Here is a 25011-nt window from a genome sequence, read left to right as displayed (position 1 = left end):
TTCCGGCTTGTCTTCACTAATGATAGGCTCATACAAATCTTTACAATATAAATGATCTTCCATCATCGGTTTCCAATAGGAATAATTATCAGCCGTGAGTTTAAACATATCACCATCATAATGAGCGATGGTATTCTCCATAATATTACACAAGAAAATATAATGAGCCCACTAACGTGGCTCTGATACCACTGTTGGGAAAAACTCGTATTTCCCTCTTTGTGTAATTACGGGAAAAATAAATTAAGTGAGTAAATTAAATAGAGACAAAGACACAATCGAATTTTTGGTTACGCGGAAAAACCCAAATAGGTAAACAACCGCGAGACGAGTAGTCCAATTCTTCCACTATAATATATGTAGTAGGATTACAAGTCGTCACCTTTAATAAGGTGGATATCTCTCACTATTAATAGCGACTTTCTTCTCTCACAAAAACTCTCACAATAATAATACTAATTATTGTGGATTAATAATATATGTTTTGTTGTTGTGATTGATGAAATATGCTTTTCAATCTCACGTATTTATATGTGATGATGAAGGTTTAACTTACTCCAATATTAAATGCTAAAATGAATGTTTTTCCCCACATTCATTTAGCAAATGAGTTTTATCAATTTCTTTAGTAAATGCATCTACGTTATTCATTTACTAGATGAGTTTCAATGACTTAAATCATGTGAAACATCTCGTTCACTTATTGTGTTCATCCCTCTCAATTAAAGAGAGAATAACCCAACACTTTGGAGTGACGGATATCATTTCCTCTCACAAATGACCCAAATAGAGGAGAGAGGGAAGCACATGGGGGTGCCCCCACCTTGTCCCCCTTATTCGTTTTGTGAGTGGCATTACCCGCCACTTGCTCCGACCCGTCTTCAGTAAGACTAACTGGTTGGAGGGTTTAATTGGAGAAGTGTAAGGGTGTTTTGGTAATTTAAGTGGGTTTGTTTTGGCTGGTCCAAATTCTACACGTTTCAGAACGGAGTTACGAAAATAACCAAATTGTCATGACTTAGCACAAACACGATACCGCAAACTTTTTCATGTGGTGTTGCTCCTTTACGTCTTTTTTTTGAGGATGTCATTTCGTGTTATTGAATTTTGTTTTAAGGCCTTTTTTCGTAAAATATCCTTCGCACTAAAGTCTTCGTATCATCGACTTATTTGACGAAAGAATGGTTATCCACCTTTTCCTTCTCACCTTCTCCCATATCGTCTCACAATCGATGAAATTAATATATATTGTGTGAGATCGGACGACAAGTGGATGATGCTAATTATATTATATTTTAATCGGTTTTTAGAGTAGTATAAGTTAGCTTCATCATATATTAAAGGTCAAATTGACAAAAAAATATTTTTTATATACACAAAATTCAAAATTATTATCGTAATAATGGTATTTAGCACAGAGAATTTTTAGAGTTATGTTTGCAAATTGTGTTGAAAATTTTATTGAGAATGACAATTTTATTTATACAAGGTAATAGAACTGCTTAAAGAGATAATGTAACACCCCCATACTCCGAGTGCCTTACCAGGACCACTCAGGTATGAAGACATCACCATCTCGGTTGCCCGAGGTATGATAATCAAATAGACAAAACAGAAACAACATTTATTATAAGTAATTTAATGAATAAGTACAATCCTCGAAACCAAACTGAAAGTACAATACATTATTCCAAATCGTCTGCATTCACAATCGAAATATAAATAAATACTAAACTACAAGCGGAAGACTCTATCGTCATGTCATGGCCATCCCAGCTATCCCAAAGATCATCTCTATACATTCAATATCGCTCACCATCCCCGAATGGATCACCGCAGTTTTACAAAACAACACCGGTCAAGTACTAATCACACAATCAATATAGATAACAACAATAAGACAAACAGACAAATTTGAATGGCATCACACACACACATACACCACCAACTCCCATCATCTCAATCGATCGTCCACCGGACCCGGCCCCGCGATGGGGGACCGCAGCCTGTTCCCACCTAAGCCCCGCTCATCGTACGAGCGATAACCCTGTCCATTAATGTGCACATCCCCTTTCGTGGCGGGTTCCACGAAGGGCGAAACTAGGGCGTGAGATCACTCCCGCAAGTGACCCCACTCAGCCGAGAACGCATCTCGAGAACCATCAACAACACAACCACAAACACCATTACAAACACAATCATCATATCAAGCAACTAACTACAGCACATCACCAATATCCCATTATGGGACTAATACTGAGTAGGAAATCCTACCTGGAAAGCACAACACGCAGACGGTATCTACAGCTGTCTCAAAACGCCTCTTCTATGAACTCTCCTCCTACCATACAACACATAGATACTACTATTCAATTACTATTCGTAAAAACCCCCAATTCCTAAATTAGGGTTTCACTAATCTTAACAAAACATTATATAAATTACATTAAAAGCTTACCCTCGACGCAAGGAATCCAACGACACAAACTACGATGCAAACCGACCGTTTGAACTCCGGGAATTGTCAAGAACGCGATTAGGAAGAAGAACAAGTTGCTTTCTCTCTTAAACAGGTTTTAGGTTTTGTAACAAGTGATTTAGAACAATGCCGAATAAGTTTAAATACCTTAATCGCGTAATTAACAAAACCCGAGAAAAACCCCGTAAAACCAGGACACTCGATCGAGTACCCAAGGTACTCGATCGAGTACTCCTTTACTCGATCGAGTGCCCCCGCTACTCGATCAAGTGCCCAACAGTCGAAACTATTTTCTTCTCGCAACATACCCTTACTCGTCGAGTAAGGGCTACTCGATAGAGTACCCCAAGACCATAAATACGGAGTATTACAGTCTTCCCTCCTTAAAAGGAACTTCGTCCCCGAAGTTCAAACCACTACTAAACAAAGGTACTCCCATAAGCTTCCCGACTCGAAGGTCAAAATAAACACAACGTAAAACATGCTACTAACCCAACTTATCCCGACAAACATACCGACACAACATATAAAAGGGGTGTAAAAACTCTTAAAAACTCTCGCGATCATCTCCTACCCCCCTAAAAGAAACAAGGTTACGTCCCCGTAACCATACATACCTGATCAAAAAGGAAAGGGTAACGCTCTTTCATGATATCCTCCGCCTCCCATGTAGCTTCCTCAGTCTCATGGTTAAACCAAAGGATCTTAAGCAACACTGTCTCACCACTCCTGGTCTTTCTAACTTTTCGGTCTAGGATCCGCTTAGGCATCTCAAGGTATGATAAAGACTCATCCACTCTAAGCTCTCGCCTCCAACACATGTGACGGGTCACTCACATACTTCCGCAATTGCGATACATGAAACACATTATGCACTCTCTCCAAAGCAGCCGGTAAAGCCAAACGATAAGCCACTTCCCCAACTCGCTCTAAGATCTCATAAGGCCCTATAAACTTCTGACTTAGCTTGCCTTTCTTCCCAAACCTCATAACTCCTCGCATAGGAGACACTTTCAGAAGAACCTTGTCCCCAACTTGAAACTCTATGTCCCGACGATGTAGATCTGCATAACTCTTTCGTCGATCCCGGGCCGCTCTCATCCGTTCCCGATCATCTTAACTTCCACCATCTCATGTACCATCTCTCGGTCCTAAAACCACTTCGCCTCAAAGACTATCGTCCCCAACAGATCGGACTCCTACATCTCCTCCCATACAAAGCCTCAAACGGTGCCATACCAATACTGGTGTGATAGCTGTTGTTGTAAGAAAACTCTATCAAGTCCAACCTCTGCTCCCAGCTACCACCAAAATCCATCACACAAGCTCGCAACATATCCTCAAGAGTCTTGATTGTTCTCTCGTCGCCCATCATCGCAGGATGAAATCTTTGTACTCATCTTCAAAGCTGTTCCCAACGATTCCTGCAACTCCTTCCAAAACCTTGATATAAACCTCGCATCTCTGTCAGACACTATGTCCTTAGGGACTCCATGTAACTTAAGCACGTTCTTTCGATAGGCCATAGCCAGTTGTGCCTTAGTCCATGTATCTTTCATTGGAACAAAGTGAGCTGACTTGGTCAACCGATCCACTATCACCCAAATCATATTGTTACCTTGTTGACTCTTCGGCAAACCCACAATGAAATCCATGGAAATGGATTCCCACTTCCACTCAGGCACCTCCAAAGACTGAACCTTACCTTGTGGTCTTCTCTGTTCCCCTTTAACTCTCTGGCATGTCAAACAACGGGACACAAACTCGGCTGTCTCTTTCTTCATCCCAGGCCACCAAAACGTTTTCTTCAAATCCTTGTATAGCTTGTCTCCACCGGATGAATCGAATATGGTGTGCAATGCGCTCATGTCATGATTGTCTTTTTCAACTCCTCGTCATTAGGAACACACCACCTACCATCAAACCTCAAGCTACATCGTATGAATGGAAAACCGGACACTGTCCCTTTTCTACCCCAGACTCTCCACTCCACTATCTTAGGATCCAAAGCCTGTTTACCTCGAATATCATCATAAAACTCCATGTGTACTGTCATATCACCCATAGCATCCCCTTTCTGCATCATATGAATCCCAAAGCTCGCTACCTCATCCCTCAGCCTCATCAAAGATAGAGCTGTACACAAGGAATGTACACTCTTTCTACTCAAAGCATCAGCAACAACGTTGGCCTTTCCTTCATGGTAGATGATTTCCATGTCGTAATCACCAATCAGCTCCATCCACCTCCTCTGTCTCATGTTCAACTCCTTCTGCGTGAAGATGTACTTGAGACTCTTGTGATCAGAAAATACCTTAAAGATTGCTCCATAAAGGTAATGCCTCCAAATCTTGAGAGCAAACACCACTGCACCCAACTCCGGATCATGAGTAGGGTAATTCTCCTCATAAGGCTTCAATCGCCTAGAAGCATAGGCAATTACTTTACCATTCTCGCATCAACACACATCCCAACCCATTCTTCGAGGCATCGTATAGACCTCGAAATTCTCGCTCCCTTCAGGCAATGCCAAGACGGGAGAGCTGTGGTCAAACGCTCCTTTAAGGTTTGGAACGCCGTCTCACAACTCTCATCCCAACGAAACCTGTTCTCTTTCCTCATCAATGCTGTCATCGGTCTAGCTATCTTGGAGAAATCCTTCACGAACCGCCTGTAGTATCCAGCTAAACCCAAGAAACTCCTCACCTCAGCAACATTCTTTGGTGCTTCCCACTTTGTCATCCTTTGCTTCAATCTTCGCCAGGATCCCACAAACTACCCCATCTTTAGAGATTACATGCCCTTAAAAGCAACTTTCTCTAACCAGAACTCACACTTGGACAGCTTAGCATACAACTCATGATCTCTCAAAGTCTGCAACACGATCCTCAGATGCTCCTCATGCTCCTCCTTAGTCTTAGAGTAGACTAAGATGTCATCGATAAACACCACTACAAACCGATCCAAGAACGTCTCAAGATCCTATTCATCAAATCCATAAACACTGCCACAAGGCGCATTAGACAACCCAAATGGCATCACCACATACTCATAATGGCCATACCTCGACGTGAAAGTTGTCTTCAGTATATCCACATCTCTAATCTTCACCGATGGTACCCCGACCTCAAATCGATCTTAGAAAAGACCGTTGCACCACTCAACTGATCAAACAGGTCATCTATCCTTGACAAAGGATACTTGTTCTTTATCGTCACACGGTTCACTCCCGGTAGTCTATGCATAACCTCAAAGTTCCATCCTTCTTCTTCACGAAAAGAATTGGTGCTCCCCAAGGCGATACACTTGGTCTAATGTATCCCTTCTCTATCAAATCATCCAACTGCTTCCTAAGCTCCTCCATCTCCTTAGGACCCATACGGTACGGTGCCTTAGAGATTGGCCCCGTCCCCGGCTTCAACTCAACGGTGAAATCTATCTCCCTCTTCGGTGGCAACCCCGGAATCTCCTCTCGAAAAACATCTCGCATACTCTCCACTCTTCGGTATCTCGTCAATCGCTAGGGCTCTCTATCCGGTCATCTCTCACATGGCACAAAATCCGAGGACATCCCTTCCTCAGATACGACTTCAAAGTGACATTTTGCAATCAACTTAACTTTGGGTTTGACTAGAAACCCACGATAAGACACACTTACACCCTTAGGACCTCTTAGGGACACTTTCTTTTGATGACAGTCTATCTTAGCCTTACACTTTCCTAACCAATCCATCCCAACTATCATCTCAAAACCATTAAAAGGAAACTCTAGCAAGTCTACAGGGAAATCGACTTGCCCAACTATCAAAGATACATCTCTAAACAACCTCCCACACGATACAGACTCACCTGAAGGTATGAAAACTTGCTCCCTAACAGACTCATATACTCTCAAACCCAACTGTTTTACATGACTCGAAGACACAAACGATTGAGAAGCCCCCGAATCAAACAAAACGAACGTAGGAATACCATTAACAAGGAATGTACCGGTGATAACGTGCGCATCCTCCTCAGCTGCCTTCTTGTCCATCATGAACAACTTGCCATCGGTCTTCGCCCACCTCCTGGACAAGTACTAGCGATGCGGTCGGCTTAGCACCCGACCCTTGATTGTTGTTGTTGTTCATCGGTGTCTTCGCATAAGAATTACCGCCGTTGCGGTTGCCTCCACTCGATAGCTCGACCTCCCGGTTTGGCCATGATCCAGCAGTGCATTTGCTCGCAAAGCTCGTGCGAGTCTCGAAAAGATCCGGTGCGCTCGTGCACTTATGTCTCTTGTGGCCTACGCCACCACAACCAAAGCAGTCACTCCCCAGCTATTGCTCACACTCCCACGACCTCGCCCAAAGGAAGTTCCAAAGACTAAACCCGGTCCCGAGGAGAAGAAAATCCCTTAGATTGATTGTGGTTGCCTTTCTTGAAATTAGATTGGCCACCACCCTCGCTCTCAGACTTCCTCTTCTCTCCGCCAGACCTCTCCTGTGCCATCTCCACTAGCCTCTCAGCTCTCCCAGCCCTCTCATATGCTTCCTTCACATCAGTAAGGACTCCCACGGGTAACTTATCCATAATTTTCGTGGTTAGCCCTCTCTCAAACCTCAAAGCCAGATTCTCCTCACTCAAACCCATGTCCTCAAAGATATCTGGATTTCTCATTGAACCGCTCTGTGTAGTACTCGACCCACAGACATCTCAGCCGTCATCTTAAACTTATCGAACTCCTCCCTCAACTTACTCCTCACATGTTCTGGTACGAACTCCTTCCTCACAGCCCTACGAAACTCCTCCCAAGGTATAGCAGGTAACCCCTGGTTGGTATATATCTCCTTGGCACTCACTTTCACTGAATCCCACCATTTGCCAGCTGCCTCCCTCGGATAGAATGCGGCTGATCCACTCTCATCTCATCGGGACGGCGAACTAAATCCAAAGATGTTCTCCATCTCCCTCAGCCAACTATCAAGATGGTTAGGCTCCTCAACTCCCTTGTACTCCTTCGGGTTAAACCTCGCAATATAGAGGCTGACTTTAGCATGGTCAACCTCCTTCTCCTTACTCTTATCCTTGTCCTCATTCACTCTCTTCAGGGTCTCAGTAAGAGCGTCCTGGTGTTCTAACATCTTGACGATGTCATCCGTAGTCATAACCTCAGCTCTCGCGTACAAAGCATTTCTCTTGGGCGGCATCTTGAAGCTATAGAAGAAAGGGATAAACATAAACACGCGTACTAAACCTCAAAACACGAAAACGCTACCGCATAGGACCTACTCGATCGAGTATCCAAACCCACTCGATCGAGTAACGGGCTACTCGATCGAGTGCCCCCATGTACTCGATCGAGTACCCAAACTCCAGAACCAAACAGACCTTCTGATCTCTAACCCACTCGATCGAGTATCTAGGCTACTCGATCGAGTGTTTCTACTCGATCGAGTACCCCTAGTTACTCGATCGAGTGCCCCAAAACTCGATTCGGACTCAAAATCGCAAAAACCTACCCGATCGAGTCACCTTACTCGATCAAGTACCCCAATACGTAAGAGCTACCCGCATATTACGTCGTATACTAACATGCTACCTTTATAAAATCATATGGTATCATAATACATATGCTACGCATCTATTATACTATCAACAAGATCAATTCATCATGCTATTAAAGCCACATTGTAAACATCCAACATGTTATTCCATCATCACGTCTACATATATATATTACCTTTCTTTCACATTCTCAACTTCTCCTTCAACATCCAACAATCAAATCACACATTCCATCACATTGTCACGCAAGTTACTTAGCACACACATGACTCAACACACATTTCCCCCATGTGACCGGTTCAAAGTTGTAGGGCGACCCCCGCGACTTTAGGACGTCTCCCAAGCCTTTGCACTAGCTCCTACAACTTTTACCCCGGGTTCATTTTAATTGACTCCCTATGTTCATTAAGTTCATTGGTTACAGGTTTCAGGATCGTCGCTCTGATACCATTTGTAACACCCCCATACTCCGAGTGCCTTACCAGGACCACTCAGGTATGAAGACATCACCATCTCGGTTGCCCGAGGTATGATAATCAAATAGACAAAACAGAAACAACATTTATTATAAGTAATTTAATGAATAAGTACAATCCTCGAAACCAAACTGAAAGTACAATACATTATTCCAAACGTCTGCATTCACAATCGAAATATAAATAAATACTAAACTACAAAGCGGAAGACTCTATCGTCATGTCATGGCCATCCCAGCTATCCAAAGATCATCTCTATACATTGTTCAATATCCGCTCACCATCCCCGAATGGATCACCGCAGTTTTACAAAACAACACCGGGGTCAGTACTAATCACACAATCAATATAGATAACAACAATAAGACAAACAGACAATTTGAATGCCATCACACACACACATACACCACCAACTCCCATCATCTCAATCGACCGTCCACTTTGGACCAGCCTACGCGCGATGGGGGACCGCAGCCTGTTCCCACCTAAGCCCCGCTCATCGTACGAGCGATAACCCCGTCCATTAATGTGCACATCCCCTTTCGTGGCGGGTTCCACGAAGGGCGAAACTAGGGCGTGAGATCACTCCCGCAAGTGACCCCACTCAACCGAGAACGCATCTCGAGAACCATCAACAACACAACCACAAACACCATTACAAACACAATCATCATATCAAGCAACTAACTACAAAGACATCACCAATATCCCATTATGGGACTAATGCGAGTAGGAAATCCTACCGGAAAGCACAACACGCAGACGGTATCTACAAATTGTCTCAAAACGCCTCTTCTATGAACTCTCCTCCTACCATACAACACATAGATACTACTATTCAATTACTATTCGTAAAAACCCCCAATTCCTAAATTAGGGTTTCACTAATCTTAACAAAACATTATATAAATTACATTAAAAGCTTACCCTCGACGCAAGGAATCCAACGACACAAACTACGATGCAAACCGACCGTCTGAACTCCGGGAATTGTCAAGAACGCGATTAGGAAGAAGAACAAGTTGCTTTCTCTCTTAAACAGGTTTTAGGTTTTGTAACAAGTGATTTAGAACAATGCCGAATAAGTTTAAATACCTTAATCGCGTAATTAACAAAACCCGAGAAAAACCCCGTAAAAACCAGGACACTCGATCGAGTACCCAAGGTACTCGATCGAGTACCCCCTACTCGATCGAGTGCCCCCGCTACTCGATCGAGTGCCCAACAGGTCAGAAACTATTTTCTTCTGCAACATACCCTTACTCGTCAGAGTAAGGGCTACTCGATAGAGTACCCCCAAGACCATAAATACGGAGTATTACAGATAACTCCACATATCTCTAAGATCATATACAACCGCATATTGCAAGAATGCTACTGTTCATAGGGTATTGCTCATCACTATTTTACTATTTATGGTGATGAATCGCTATTGTGGGAAGAGTAGACCTGACAAAAGTATACCGAACCTAAAAAATTGATCGAAAATACCTGAATCGACACCTGACCGTATATTCGAAAGGTATAACTGAACTTCTCCCCGAAACCTGAATCGACCTGAATTGATTCGAAATCGAACTGAATTTGTAATATCTGAAATAGAGCCAAGATCGAATGAACTTGAACTGTTTCAACCTAAATTGTTTTAATCCGAACCGATATATATACCTGAACCGATTTAAACCCGTTCATTGATGACTGAAACCCAACATTAAAACCCAAAATGACCCGAATTGTAATTAGGCGTCACATTTAAGGTGTCTTTTTGTAGATGAGTGTCACTCATTTGACGTCAATGAATTAATATTATATCGTAGTTATAAAAAAAAAATTATATATTATTTTTTTTAAAAAAATTATTTTTATTTTATCCAATGTTTTGAATAAAGGCCTAATACCTTGACATCCGATCCGATTATGACCTGACTCGAATCTCATCTGCTCTGATATTGACCCGACTTGAACCTAAACCGACTCGAAATATCAAAATATCTACAACCGATTAATAGTGGAAACTGAATCCAACCTGAGCTGAACCGAACTGAAATCGAAAAAAAAAAAGATAAACCGAAATAACCCGATCCGAAAAAACTTTAGATACCCAATATCTGTAGAATCCCCAACAAACATCCGATAATTATCGGAATACAACATGTTTCGGAAATCGCTACGTTTGATCGACGATTTTTCAAATCGAGTTTTCCGACTCACAAGTTTTACACTTTGTCGATTTCGCGTCAAGCAACCGAGCATGTAAGTATGAGGGTGTAATTAATCCTCTTATTTCATATTCTCTTTACTGTTTTCATGACTTTAACATTATAAATCATGCATAACTCGATTCAAAACTTGGAAAGATCGAGCCAAAACCGAGTTTTGGCCTGAGACAGAGGCTTATTGCTTTGCCTAGGGGCTCGGGTCTCATATTGCTTTTCAGGTTGGAACTCAACGTGTTTGAGTTCATCATTTCTTATATTTTATTTCATTTTTCTTTCTTTTCTTAAAATGGTTTTTACCACTTCAAATCATTTTTATGATGAACATTTTTTACCATTATCGAAATCATCCTTGGTTATTTATACCATGACGGTTTTATCCCGTGTAACGATGATATCGTTGGTTAATAACAAATTTATGAAGATTTGAACATTTTCATCTCCTATTTCTTTCATTCATTTATTCATGTTTGCAAGCATTTTAGTCATATTCATAATCCTTGGTTCTACATACTCTGTCGGTTTAATCCCGAGTACGATGATAAATATCGGCTAATTACAAATCAATGAACTTAATCTAATTAGTTCATATCAAAAACCTTTCATTTTATTTCATCTTATTTTTCTCTTTGCCTAAACCATATCGCATGTCACCCTTGACTAACACAAGTACCATGTCGATTTATTTCGAGTACGGTGGTGAAATGGTTGAGCAAACACATTTTACATGTTTAATTACAAAACTATTCATGTCAAGCTTGCAAACGCAAACCCGACAGCGACTATCACCAACATAATGATGATATTCCGAGTCATATTCTACACTTTAACACAAAAGCGGTCTTGACGACCTTTTATACAAAAAACGGTTTTAACAACCCTTTTAAAACGGTTTAACAACCTTTTGTAAGAACAGAAGGCTCACTTGGGCTACCGTCTGACCCGCCCCCCAATGCCCTTCTGTTCTACATGTTTTACAAAACCAGGGGGAGCCCCCTTGCACCGCCAATAGGCTCGCGCCTCAAAGGCTGCCTGGCACTGTTATTGTTTCATTTCCAGCACTTTTCTAGGACGATCCTGATTTCGGTTAACCCAAACGCGTGACGGATCAGATTGACGAGTTTATATTTTACATTTCACATCTTAAACGCACTTTTTTAGACAAATGGATCGTGTTAAGCACCATAAACCCAACTTGGTAAATGGATGTTTAATTTCCGTCTTCGCATGCAAATCAACGTTTAAATCCAATTCGACATCAATTACATGATAATTAGGTAAACAACCGACATAACAAAATCTCACCTGTTAGGTTTAACCTTGTGGATGCGCATTCATGCATATTACCCGTTTTATCAACTTTTGCACTTAACCAACCAAGATCGATCAGTAGAGGCCGCTACCGCGGGCGGGATTGGGTGTTCGATTAAAGAGCTTCCCAATACGTACCCTCACCTGTTACATATAACTTTTGGATAGTGGATGACCTTATCCAGGGCGCACGAGAGTCATTCTAGCGGTAGGATGTTAAAAGAGGACGAGTCCTTATCTTTAGTACCAACGTCAAGCACTGCTTTGTGCTTCGTTTGACCGAGGTATAAAGTGGATTCGAACGGCTTTCAGGCATCCCATAATTGCTTGGTGGAGACTCTGAACATCTCTGCATCGTTTTCAGACCTTCATTGAAACGAAACCGACCGATCTAAAGCGATCCAGTCGAGAGCATTTCTATGTCCCTGAACGTGGCTCTGAGACTGCTATACAGCCGTATATTGGCGTGTAGGTGGCCCATGTCCACAGATTTGCGACTCCGCTGGAGATAACTGAGACGCTTGTGTCTTTGTGATCCCTAGATGGTGAAACTCGAACGAAGTCTTGGTTGAAATGCATCATTTGATATTACGGTCATAAGTCGGGTTCCTTGTCCGGGCCCACAACCTATCCTTTATCGACCAATTGGCTCGTCTCATCGGCGTGAGTTTTCTCATCCCCGCATTTCGAATCCCGATTGCGTCAAGCATACCATTGACGTCACACATTTCTGATTCGTCAAAGAACATTCACTTCTTACGTGAACGAGGCTAGGGCAGCAACCTTACACATTTTGTTTGGATTGGCATCCCTCTCGAAAATCGGGGATTGATCACTTGGTATGTAACCACCCTTGTTAAGCCAAAACTCGTGTCAGCATTATGCATAATATAATGAACCGTGAGTGCTTATGTACTATGTGATCATAAGTTGTTCCGTGTCATTTCCAAAATTTTCAAAACCCCCTTTTTCACGCCGCTATAATGGCCATTACAAACCTCGGTCATTTGCCGACCGTTGCAAATCACCACTTTTATGCCGTCGTAATGAAAATTTCGAAGCTCGATTTTTTACAACCATTTGGAAAAGAGCACCTTTCACGCCGTCATAATGGCGATTTCAAAACCTGGTTTTTCGTAACCATTTCAAAACACATTTGCGCCGACATAATAACCCTTTTCAAATCCCGAAAACAACACACTGTTTTGGAGACCACAACAATTTCAAACTTTTCAAACCTCGACTTTCAAAACATCCACCTTTTGAATTTCGAAAACCCATCTTTGGAAACGACACACCGTTTTCAAAGCCGTCACAACTCTACCTCAAACCGTCTTTTGAAAATAAACCTAAGACGACCTTTTCAATCCTAACTAGCCGATTTTCAAAGATTTCTATTTTCGGAAACATCTATAAAGCAACAAATGTATTTTTGAAAATGCCTATTTTCGAAAACCTCAGTCCACCATTCCGATTTAGCCTCGTGTCTACCAATTCAAAGCAAACGTATTTATGGGGCTTTACTTATGAGTCGTCTTACCACCGAGACTTGTTCAACGGCGTCATGCCATCATATTGAACCCGGGTCAAGGTCTAGTAAAAAATGTCGGACCGTCAATCGAGTCAGCATCGAGGCGCCACACATGGTCGCCCTCGTCTCTCTAAGTCCGAGATGTTTTTTCGCCCGTGTGATTTCTTCGTTTAGTCGTTAACCCGTGTCAGATTGAGTTGTAACATGATCCGTTTTCTGTCTTAGACAATGGCCCCGTCTTCAGCTTCGTCCAACAACAATGATGATAACAACAAAGATCTCACAATTGCTCAGCTAGCCAGTCTGCTCACCGCCCTCAATGTCACCCTAGACCGTGTCGAGATCCGTATCGACACTCTGGAAAGCAAGGAGTCCGGGGAACATAACCCTCCACTTTTGACCGAAACTGGGAAAAGGCTCAAGCTCTTAGAAGAGAAACTCCTAGCCCGTGGGAACAACATCCGCCTTGAAAACAACCAAAGGTTCGAGCTCGTCGGGGATCAACTGCCTGACAATTTCACCTTAACCGATGTACCCAAGTTCAAAGGAGTGGAGGACCCACTCAACCATATCCGTGCCTTCAAGGATTATATGTCAATCAAGGGAGTCAAGCAGGAACTCTTTACCCGGATCTTCACGTCATCGTTGGAACCGATTTCCCGTCAATGGTACTATTCCCTTGACCTAAAGAGCATCACCAGTTAGGATGAAGTTTCCGTTGAGTTCGCTAAGCAATACGCCGACAATGTCGAAATTCAAGCCAATACCCGCACCCATGAGGTCCTAACCCAAAATGACTAGGAGGGGTTCACCGAATTCCTAACCTGCTGGAGAAGGGTGTGTTAGGTTCATTAACCCCTAATTAGACTCTTCTAATTAGTCTCTAAATTACTCACTAATTTAGAATAATAGATCTAGTGCATGCAATATGAATTAAAAGGAAATAAGGAGAAAACAATTATTCCTTACACATGTGTGGGACGGAGTATTGGGCACAAGGTAGGACACCTTCCTAACCTTGTTCTTGAGTTTAATAACATTAGGATGATCCTCCAAGTTTCAAATTAGAAACTCTCCTTTTGATTGCACCCAAGAACATCACCACCAAAAATCTAATATCTATTTTTAACTATATATATATATATATATATATATATATATATATATATATATATATATATATATATATATATATATATATATATATATATATATAGAGAGAGAGAGAGAGAGAGAGAGAGAGAGAGAGAGAGAGAGAGAATGGATCAACTAAGGCCACCTTATATATTTGAGTCCATAAGTCCTTCTAAGGTCCATTGGATCAAGGCAATGGAAGGCTAGGATTTGATGTCAATATGTGGCTACAAATTAATCCCTCCACCTTTTCTCTAATTAACTCATCAATTCAATAAACCAACCTCACTAATCATTCATCATCACATTATCACAACTCCTTCTCCTCTCTCTACATCTCACTTTTCTCTCCTCTCTAAAAAAACCCAAAATCCCAAAAAACCAAAACCCAAATAAATCACCCACTCCTCTCATCTTCATTCACCACCACTCACCACCACCCCACCCGACACCAACTCACCACCCACCACCCCCCGCCGCCACCTCGGTATTTTTTTTTTCTCGTTTCGTTTTTTTTTTTTTTTTTTTTTTTTTTTTTTTTTTTCGTTTTGGTGTTAATTTTTATGTTTTGAGTTGTTTTTTCCATTCATTTTTTTTGATGTCTTTTATTTTCTTTTAATTGTCTTTTATTTTGTTAGTTCTCGTTTTTTTATTCATTTTCTCAAATCTCTTCTTGTTATACGTTTTTTTTTAAGATTTCGGGTTTTAAATCTCGTTTTTTTTGTGAGATACTTTTTTTTCATCTAAGATCCACTAAAATGTTTTTCATAAAATTTGTTGTTTTAATCTTAGCTATATAAAAATTCTTATAATTTGTTGATTTTAATCTTATATTTCACATTTTTAAATAAAAATGATATAAAATTACTACAGTTACAAAGTTATGGGCAAAAGTTATACTGTTATGGACTAAAGTTATACCAAAATGGACTAAAGTTATACAAACATTGCCTAAAGTTATATTGTTATGGACTAAAGTTATACAAAAATGGACAAAAGTTATACAAAAATTGCCTAAAGTTATAAAAATATGGACTGAAGTTATACAAATAAGGACTAAAGTTATACAAAAACTGACTAAAGTTATACAAATATGGACTAAAGTTATACAAATAAGAACTAAAGTTATACAAATATGGACTGAAGTTATACAAATAAGAACTAAAGTTATACAAAAACTGACTAAAGTTATACGAATATGGACTAAAGTTATACAAATAAGGACTAAAGTTACACAAAAATGGACTAAAGTTATACAAAAATGGACCAAAGTTATACAAAAATGGGCTAAAGTTATACAAAAATTGACTAAAGTTATACAAAAATGGACTATAACTTTAGTCAATTTTTGTGTAACTTTAGCCCATGTTTGTATAACTTTAGTCCTTATTTGTATAACTTTAGTCAGTTTTTGTATAATTTTAGTCAGTTTTTTTATAACTTTAGTCCATATTTGTACAACTTTAGTCCATATTTGTATAACTTTAGTCAGTTTTTGTATAACTTTAGTCCTTCTTTGTATAACTTTAGTCCTTATTTGTATAACTTCAATCATTTTTTATATAACTTTAGTCCAAATTTGTGTAATTTTAGTCCAAAATTGTATAACTTTATTCCACAAGAGTATAACTTCAGTCATTTTTTTGTATAATTTTAGTCCAAATTTATATAGCTTTAGTCCAAAATTGTATAACTTTAGTGCAAATTTGTGTAATTTTACTCCAAAATTGTATAACTTTATTCCATAAGAGTATAACTTTAGTCATTTTTTGTATAACTTTAGTCCAAATTTGTATAACTTTAGTTCAAAATTGTATAACTTTAGGACTATAAATTCAGATTTGAAACAATCTCATAAGAAGATGATATTAAAGTTACACATATTGCCAGTGAAGTTACACATTATAAATTGTGAACAAAAAAAAAAACCAATAAGTCAAAAAAGTACAATAAAAAAAACTTCAATAACAATAATACAAAATTAACCAATAAGTAAAAAAAAAAACAAAATAACAAAAAAAAATTCAAATAACAAAAAAAAAAAAACTAACAAAAAAAACAAAACCAAACCAAACAAAACAAACTTGAATGGTTGTATAACTTCAATTTATACAATGTATAACTTTTGATGTTAATAGTGTAACTTTAATGTAAAAAGGTATAACTTTAGTCGTAAATAGTATAACTTTAATGTTTTAAGGGTATAACTTTAGTCGTAAATAGTATAATTTTAATATTTTCAGGGTATAATTTAAGTCGTAAATAGTGTAACTTTTATAAAAACCAACAAAAAGAAACGAAAAAAGAATCGAAAATAATTGTAATCCATGATAACAAAAACCCGTTAATCTAACAAAAAACACGAATATCTAAGAAAAACAATAACAAAACCAAATAACCAAATAACAAAAACCAAAAAACCAAATAACAAAAACCAAAAAACCAAAAAACAAAAAAAAAACCAAATAACTTTAGTCGTAAATAGTATAACTTTAATATGGCAAGAGTATACCTTTAGTCATAAAAACAATTAAGGAAATACAATACAATAACAATACAATAATTAAAAACAACAAAGATAAAAATTTTAGGAAATACAATACAATAACAATAATTGAAATAAAAAACGTCTGATCTAAAAATTTAAATATCGTGTTTATAACTTTAATGCACGCAGTGTATAACTTTAATAGACAAGATGTATAACTTTAGTCCAAAAAATCAAATAACAATAACAACCAAATAAAAAAATAACAAAAACAAAAAATAAAAACAAAACAAAAAACAAAGAACAAAAACAAAAACAAAAACAAAAACAAAAACAAAAAACAAAGAACAAAAACAAAACAAAAACGCAGGTGTGGTCGGGTTGGCAGATCTGAGACGGAGGTGGATCTCATTACGTGAGGACGACGGTGGTGGGACTGGAAGTTGGCGGTGGTGGGTGGGGGGTGGGAGCAGTAGGCAACGTGAGGACGGCGGAGGAGGAGGGCGGCAGATCTACAGAAAACAAAACAAAAAAAAAGAGGAAAGGGGCGGCTGTGGTGGGTTGCGGGTGGAGTAAGGTGGTGGGGGTAGAAGGAGGAGAGGTGTGGCGGTGTTTGTTGGTGGTCGCGGGGTGGTGGCAGCCGAGGTAGAGGAGAGGAGGACGGAGGAGTTGGTGTCGTGAGTGGCGGTCGTCGGTAGTGGTGGGTCGTGGAGTGGTGGTCGCGGGGTGGTGGTCGTGGGATGGTGGTCGTGTCGGTTGGGGCTGGGCCGTGGGGTGGCGTGTCGGGATGAGGGAAGGAGGGTGGTTTTTTGGGTTTTTATTTGTTGGGAATTTTAGGGAAAATGGGTTTTTTTGTTTTGAGTTTTTTTTGTTGGGAATTTGAGAGAAAATGAGATATAGTGAGAGAGTGGAAGGGTGGGATAATGAGAGGAGAGATTAGGAGAGGGCGAATGTTTAAGGAGTTGGAATGATTAAGGGAGGTAATTAGAGGAGATTAGTTTGTGATCTTTCATTTAGATGCAATCTCATCCATCCATCCCATACATCTAATGGTCCATATGAGGACTTAGGGACTCATTATATATGAGAGACTTACGAGAACTGCTCTCTCTCTCTCTCTCTCTCTCTCTCTCTATATATATATATATATATATATATATATATATATATATATATATATATATATATATATATATATATATATAGATTTAGGATCGGGTGAGAACGAACATTCGGTGCAAACGGTGAGAACGACTTATAGCCATTGGATCAAAATGAATTGTACGGCTGATAATAAAACACATAACCCATATAGCTTTTTGCGTATATAACCTTGCTCTGATCAAATCTCTTTATCTCCCCTCTCATTTTTTACCCAAAATTAATTTCCATCAAACGTTCGTCACAAACCCAACAACTCACGCACCTCATTCTCTTTTTTTTTTGGTGTAATGTAAGATTTCATTAAGCACAAACTTAGGTAATACAACCTAACAGTTTTACAAACTAAGCCAATTTGATAGAGACATGCCTCTATTTACATACTTCAATACTTTCTAACCATTGCCTATCAAGAATATCCAATTGGTTCTGAAAAGTACAAATTCTCATCTTAGTAACATTCCTAGCCGACCTAACCACCTCTGCAGGCCTGACCAGGGAGTGCTCCACCCTTGCTCTATTCCTCTGCAACCAAATGAAATAGAAACAAGCCATGAACGCACAAAGTAGAACTCCTCTTCTATGATTAGACCATTTCGGCAGCCAAATCCATCTAAGAATATCAATAGATGGAAGGGCAACATGGCACAAACGAGCCATTTCTTACAAAATAGTACTGCTATACGGGCACTGCTGGAATAAGTGCAAATGTGTCTCTGCAGCACTCCCACATAGCAAGCAATTATCATCAGGAGCAATACCCAAGCCAAACAGTTTTGATTTAACCTGCAAAGCTTCTCTGGCAATAAGCCAACAGATGAATTTATGCTTAGGTATTGCCATCTTGTTCCACACAATACTATGCCAATCAACAGGATGATACTTCACTCTCAACATCTCATAACCACTCTTCACAGTATAACCCTTAGCATCAAGTAACCATTGTCTCGATGTAACTTAATCGAGCTTATCACGAACTCTGCAAACTGATCTCCATCCCCAGCTAATATCACCACTGGGTACATACTCAGTCCAGCTCCTGCCTTTTAAACAAATCTGGCTGATCCATTTCGCCCATAGCTTATCAGGATTAAAGAAGATCCACCACACTAATTTACCCATAGCAGCTACATTCCACACAAAACTATCCCTTAAACCCAGACCACCCTCCTTTTTAGGTGAACAAATCTTGGCCCAACTGACAGGGGGTACTCTAAGGTGATCAACACTGCCATCCCACAAATAGTTTCGACAGATGGAGTTCAACCTATGCAATACACCCTTAGGAATAACAAAGATGTTCATCCAGTAAGTGTATAGAGAAGTCAATACTGAATTAACAAGTACCAACCTCCCTGAATAAGACAAGTGTCTGGATCCAAAAATTCTTGCAGTAATCTTCTCAACCAAAATTTGACCTTGAGCTTTTGTTAACCTACCAGCTGTAATAGGCACTCCAAGATACTTAAATGAGAGTTGCCCTTCCTGAATTCCAGTGGCAAGCAAGATGTCCTCCTTAACTCCCCCAGGAACCCCATTAAAATAAGCATTGGTCTTAGGAGGGCTCATATGTAGACCAGAAGCCCTAGAAAAAGTAGCAAAAGCTCTAAGTATTACCATGATAGAACCCACATCACCTTTACTGAATACGAGCAAGTCATCTGCAAACATCAATTGTGACAATTTGACTTTGCCACACATAGGGTGATATTTGAATCCCATATTTTCTGTAACATAACCCAATATCCTGCTCAAGTACTCCATAGAGATAGTAAACAAGAGAGGAGACAATGGATCCCCTTGCCTTAACCCTTTCTTTCCATTAAAAAAACCAAAAATATCTCCATTCAGAACCAAAGAGTAACTTGCAGTCCTAACACATTCCATTATCAAGGATATAAAATGGGTAGGGAACTCCAAAGAAACCAGCATCTCCTCTAAAAAATCCCAACTGACTGAATCATATGCTTTCATCAGATCAACTTTCATCAGGAATCTAGGGGAGACTGATTTCCTATTATATAACCTGACTATGTCCTGGCATATAAGAATGTTTTCAATAATGCTGCTTCCCTTGATAAAACCACCTTGACCATCACTGATCAACTCAGGCAGCACCCCAGAAAGTCTAGCACACAAAAGCTTAGAAATACATTTGTAAACCACATTGCAACAAGAAATTGGACGAAACTGAGTAACATTATGAGGCATTGCACACTTAGGTATTAGTGAGATGAGGGTATGGTTTAATTGTTTAAGTAATTTACCAGTTTGGAAGAAATCCTTAACAGCAAGACACACATCCTCCCCCACAACATCCCACGCATCTTTGAAAAAGGCACTAGAATAACCATCTGGCCCTGCAGCCTTATGGTTAGGTATAGAAAACATAGCCTTCTTAATTTCATCATTAGTGACAGGTCTCAATAGCAACTGTTTATGATCTTCAGTACACACCTTCCCCATCTTAACCACTCTGTGACTAATATTCAAGACCAGAAACAGAGGTACCCAGCAAGTTAGTATAAAAACTCAAAAAGGCTTTCTGAATTTGCTGAGGATCATCACACTTTACCTCCTGAGTATCCTCAATTTTGATAACCTTATTTCTGATCTGCCTCCCCTTAATAACACTATGAAAGTATTCTGTATTGTCATCACCTTTATCAACCCATATAGCCTTTGATTTTTGCACCAGGAAATCAGAACAGGCAGACTCCAGGAACCGTACACTACTGTTAGCCTCCATGTCTTGAACAATAAGTGCAGCATTAGAAGGATCATTCCTGAGCTTTAATTGAATAAACTCAAGATTCATTTTAGCCCTAGTAGTATTGTTAACAACATCATCAAAATTTTCCTTATTAAGCTTCTTCAGAGGCCATTTTAAGGATTTCAATTTCTTAACCAGCTGAAACATCAAGGTACCATTCCAACTAGTATCCCACACTTGCTTCACACACTCCTTAAAATCCTCAGCTTTACTCCACATGTTATAATACTTAAGGCTTCTCCTTGGTTTAAAAGTGTTACTATGTTCTTGGATCACACAGGGAGTGTGATCAAAAACACCTTCAGTATAGAAATGAGCATAGATAGTATCATTACTCCTAAGCCAAGCATCATTCACCAAAACTCTATCCAATCTACTAAAAACTCTAGAGGAAGGCTCTTGTTTATTAGACCATGTATACAGAGAACCTATGGCAGAACAATCAGTAACCCCACACTCAGCAACACACTGATGAAAATCATCCATTTCCTCATAAGTTGAATTACCTCCTAACCTTTCAGAAGGAACCAAGACAGTATTGAAATCACCACATATAACCCAAGGTCCCTTAGCTTCTTTATGATAAGCACACAGGCTAGACCACAAAGCTTTCCTTTCATTCAAATCATTAAAGGCATACACCATAGTACACTTAAACTGAAAACCAGTGCCTAAATCCTTAACCTCCATGTGAATAGATTGTGCAGTATAGTTTAAGAAATTAACAGAAAACATAGAAGGCTGCCACAGAACCCAAACACGACCCCCTTTGTGATAAGAAGTATTAGTAGAGACACACCAATTAGCACAAAGATTATTACGCACACTATTTAGAGACAAAGGCTTCACCTTTGTCTCAAGGAGACCAAATAACTCAATTTGATGATGGTGTAAGAACCATTTAATAGTATTCTGCTTGGTTGGGCTATTTAGTTCCCTAATGTTCCAAAATTCAAAATTATACATTACCCCAAGAGGGAGGTAATGTACTACCATTTACAGAAACCACACCAATTCCAACAGAAGGAGCAGGAGTGTTAAGGGACTCAAGGAATGTGTCCTTACCAAACTTGATAGAACTATACCCTTTATCCATCAACTCCTGTCTACTGAATCTGATAATTCTCTTTGCAGGGGTTTGAGCAACATGATACTTCCCATTCTTTCCCCAAGTCACCTGGAACTGGTTAGGCTTCTCAATAGGAGTAACTAGTCCTGACTCCTCAGTGGCAGGCATCGGAACAACAGGCTCAACTGGTGGTCGAGCTTTAGGTCTCCACTGCTTAACTACCTCCTTTGGAGCCTTAGGTTTGAGAGCCTGTGGCTGTTTCGTTTTCCTGCAGTTTGCAGAAGCATGACCAACTCCTTTACACGCTATACAAAGGATTGGTTTCCATTCAGAAACAATCTTAATAACAACCACATGACCATCTTCATCTAAGAACTTAATCTTATCAGGGATTGCCTTGCCAAAAGGAACTTCCACCATGACTCGGGCAAATCCAAGTCTAGTCTTATCTTTAGTAGCCGCATCACATTGAATATATTTCCCCAATAAACTTGCAATTCTGGGAAGACACTTCCCCCAAAATTTTAGAGGAAGCTGTTCTAATCTCACCCAAACTGGCACCTCCTTGACATCCTCCTTCACTAAATCAACATCAGGACTCCAAGGACGCACAATAAAAGGTTTATTGTCGAACAAGAAGTGCCCTTGTTACAAGACACAATCTTTGGCAGCACTAGTGGTAAATCTCACCAAAAATACTCCATTCGGAAGAAAAGATACCTTATCAATTGGAAGATGAGCCCAGATTCTCCTGATAAAACCATCTACTACTTCTACTGGCGGATTAGCACCCAATATGAAGCAATATACCGAATTTGTCCAGTACTCAATTTCCTCCTTGACATCCTCTGAGGAGAACCGTAACAGAGCATCAGGTTCCTCCTCAATCACTTCGAGCTGGTTCTTCCCTTTCCTCCTACGCTGAACCACCCACTCCTGTTCATCAGGTTGGAGTGAATCCAGGTCATAAGGTTGAACCCCAACAATCGAATTCACGCTTTTTGTTTTCTGAATATCCTCATCTGACGGACCCCCCAACCACCACCACAGGAGCAGAGGATGCATCAGAGGACGGCACAACATTAGTAGTACCAGATTTAAGACTTTTGGATTTAGAATTAGCAGAGATCAGAGGGGGAAATTGTTCAACATTCGAACAATAAATAGACATGTTTATGAATTTTAGGGTTTAAGATATTTTTAGGGATTTTTTTTTTTTTTTAGGGTTTATGAATTTTAGAGCTTTTTCTCTCTCTATCTCTTCATTTTTTTAGGGTTTCTGAATTTTAGATATTTTAAGATATTTTTACGTCACGCACCTCATTCTCATTTCTTATATTTTCTCTCTCCTCTATAATTTCCCAATTTTCTTACTCAATATCCTCCACTTACTAAATTGTTCATCCAAATCAATTTGTTTGTTTTTGCTCGACGTCTGCTAATCAGGTGGCTTTTTTTAATCTAAATCTAGCCACTATTTTAATGTATCTAATATAGATACACATAATTAGTTATTAGGTACATCAAAAATATTTTCAGATACATCAATATATAAACTAGATACACTAATTTCGATTAGCGCTGACAGTGATGAGACGAGTGTGATAATGGTTGTGGCGATGAGACGATGAAAACAAATGTGTTGAATAATGTAGTAAACTTGAAAATTGAAGAGATGTATATCAAATCGTTGAATAATTTGTATCAATTAATTCAATTTCGTTAATAATTGCGTCGTTATCGTTAATATTCGAAGAAATTTTTGTAGAGTGTTGAGAGATAAGGGAAAGGTAGAGAGAGAAGGAAAAGGTCGTGTAACAAACTAACGGATGCAGTCGTTGTTTTTAATTTTGTTGTTTGTTATATCAAGCGTTGGATTTAGTTTAATCTAATGGTTGTAACTCGTTCTCACCGTTCTCACCGAGTGTTCGTTCTCACCGGATCCTAACTCTCTCTCTCTCTCTCTCTCTCCCTCTCTCTCTCTATATATATATATATATATATAACCCTTGAAAATATTTTAATATTACTATCCTCTTAGTAAAATTAATTGATTTAATTTCTAACTTTTAGTAATTTTAATTGAGTTTTAGAGAGATAAGTTTATTTTCCTTTTCACATCCAAAAGTAAATTGAAGTGGAAAAAGAACAAATGAAAAATAGGGGTGTGTAAGGGGAGGCCGGATAGAGGGAGTATATTGAGGGAGTTGTGGGTTGTGTTTTGTGCCCAATAGAATTAGGCATAGATTAGACAAATAGTGTAATGGGAAGAGCACCCAATGGAATGCATGCATTAGTAATAATTGTGTCTAACAACACACAATCACATTACCATTTACACGGTCCAAATGACCCATTTACGGGTCCATTTTGGTGTTATATTTGTCGCACAAATACGTGTAATTTCTATTTAAACATCGTTTTATGTTTAAATGCTTCCCGATTAATTTTGTCTAAAACACTCCGTAAATATACGTGTACAGCTACATATATATTTTACGTACCAATACTAATCACATTAGTCAATTAGTACTAATTTAACAATTAACCGTTTAATCATTAATTCCCGTCTCAATTAATTTATTATTCAATTATCGCATAATTAAATAATAACTGCCGCGCCTCGAGTTCACAACTCGTTATCTCTCTAAATTTAAATTAATCAACTAACTCCTAGTTAATTTATCAAGGAACTAATTAAACTGTATCTCATACAATTAATTAGCTTTCGTTTCGGGGTTCGTTCCTTTAGGTGTGACCTCAAGGGATCAACTGATTACTACCGTCAAACGACAGAAACGTCAAACTCTAGTCAGCCAATCGTTA

General features: G+C 39.3%; 1 protein-coding gene across 1 annotated transcript; it reads right to left on the bottom strand.

The window, feature by feature from the left end:
* Window positions 1–20825: 20825 nt before the first annotated feature.
* Window positions 20826–23268, bottom strand: LOC141632893 (uncharacterized). Its single transcript, XM_074445398.1, has 3 exons — window positions 22906–23268; window positions 22081–22761; window positions 20826–21965 (listed from the first exon to the last, which is right to left on the bottom strand). Exons 1-3 carry the CDS (start codon window positions 23266–23268, stop codon window positions 20826–20828), a joined length of 2184 nt encoding a protein of 727 aa, XP_074301499.1.
* Window positions 23269–25011: the final 1743 nt, after the last annotated feature.

The sequence above is a fragment of the Silene latifolia genome, chromosome Y, assembly GCF_048544455.1.
Source record: "Silene latifolia isolate original U9 population chromosome Y, ASM4854445v1, whole genome shotgun sequence".
In the NCBI taxonomy this organism is placed as follows: domain Eukaryota; kingdom Viridiplantae; phylum Streptophyta; class Magnoliopsida; order Caryophyllales; family Caryophyllaceae; genus Silene; species Silene latifolia.
This window is presented reverse-complemented; position numbering and strand designations above follow the sequence as displayed.

What these genes read in the sequence shown, in the direction of transcription:
- LOC141632893 (XM_074445398.1), bottom strand. Translation starts at nt 23,268, where the DNA reads ATGTTGTGCCGTCCTCTGATGCATCCTCTGCTCCTGTGGTGGTGGTTG. An exon ending in CTCATCTTCCAATTGATAAG is followed by an intron (nt 22,762 to 22,905) that starts GTATCTTTTCTT and finishes GATTTAGTGAAG; the next exon opens with GAGGATGTCAAGGAGGTGCC. An exon ending in TACCTCCCTCTTGGGGTAAT is followed by an intron (nt 21,966 to 22,080) that starts GTATAATTTTGA and finishes CTTGAGACAAAG; the next exon opens with GTGAAGCCTTTGTCTCTAAA.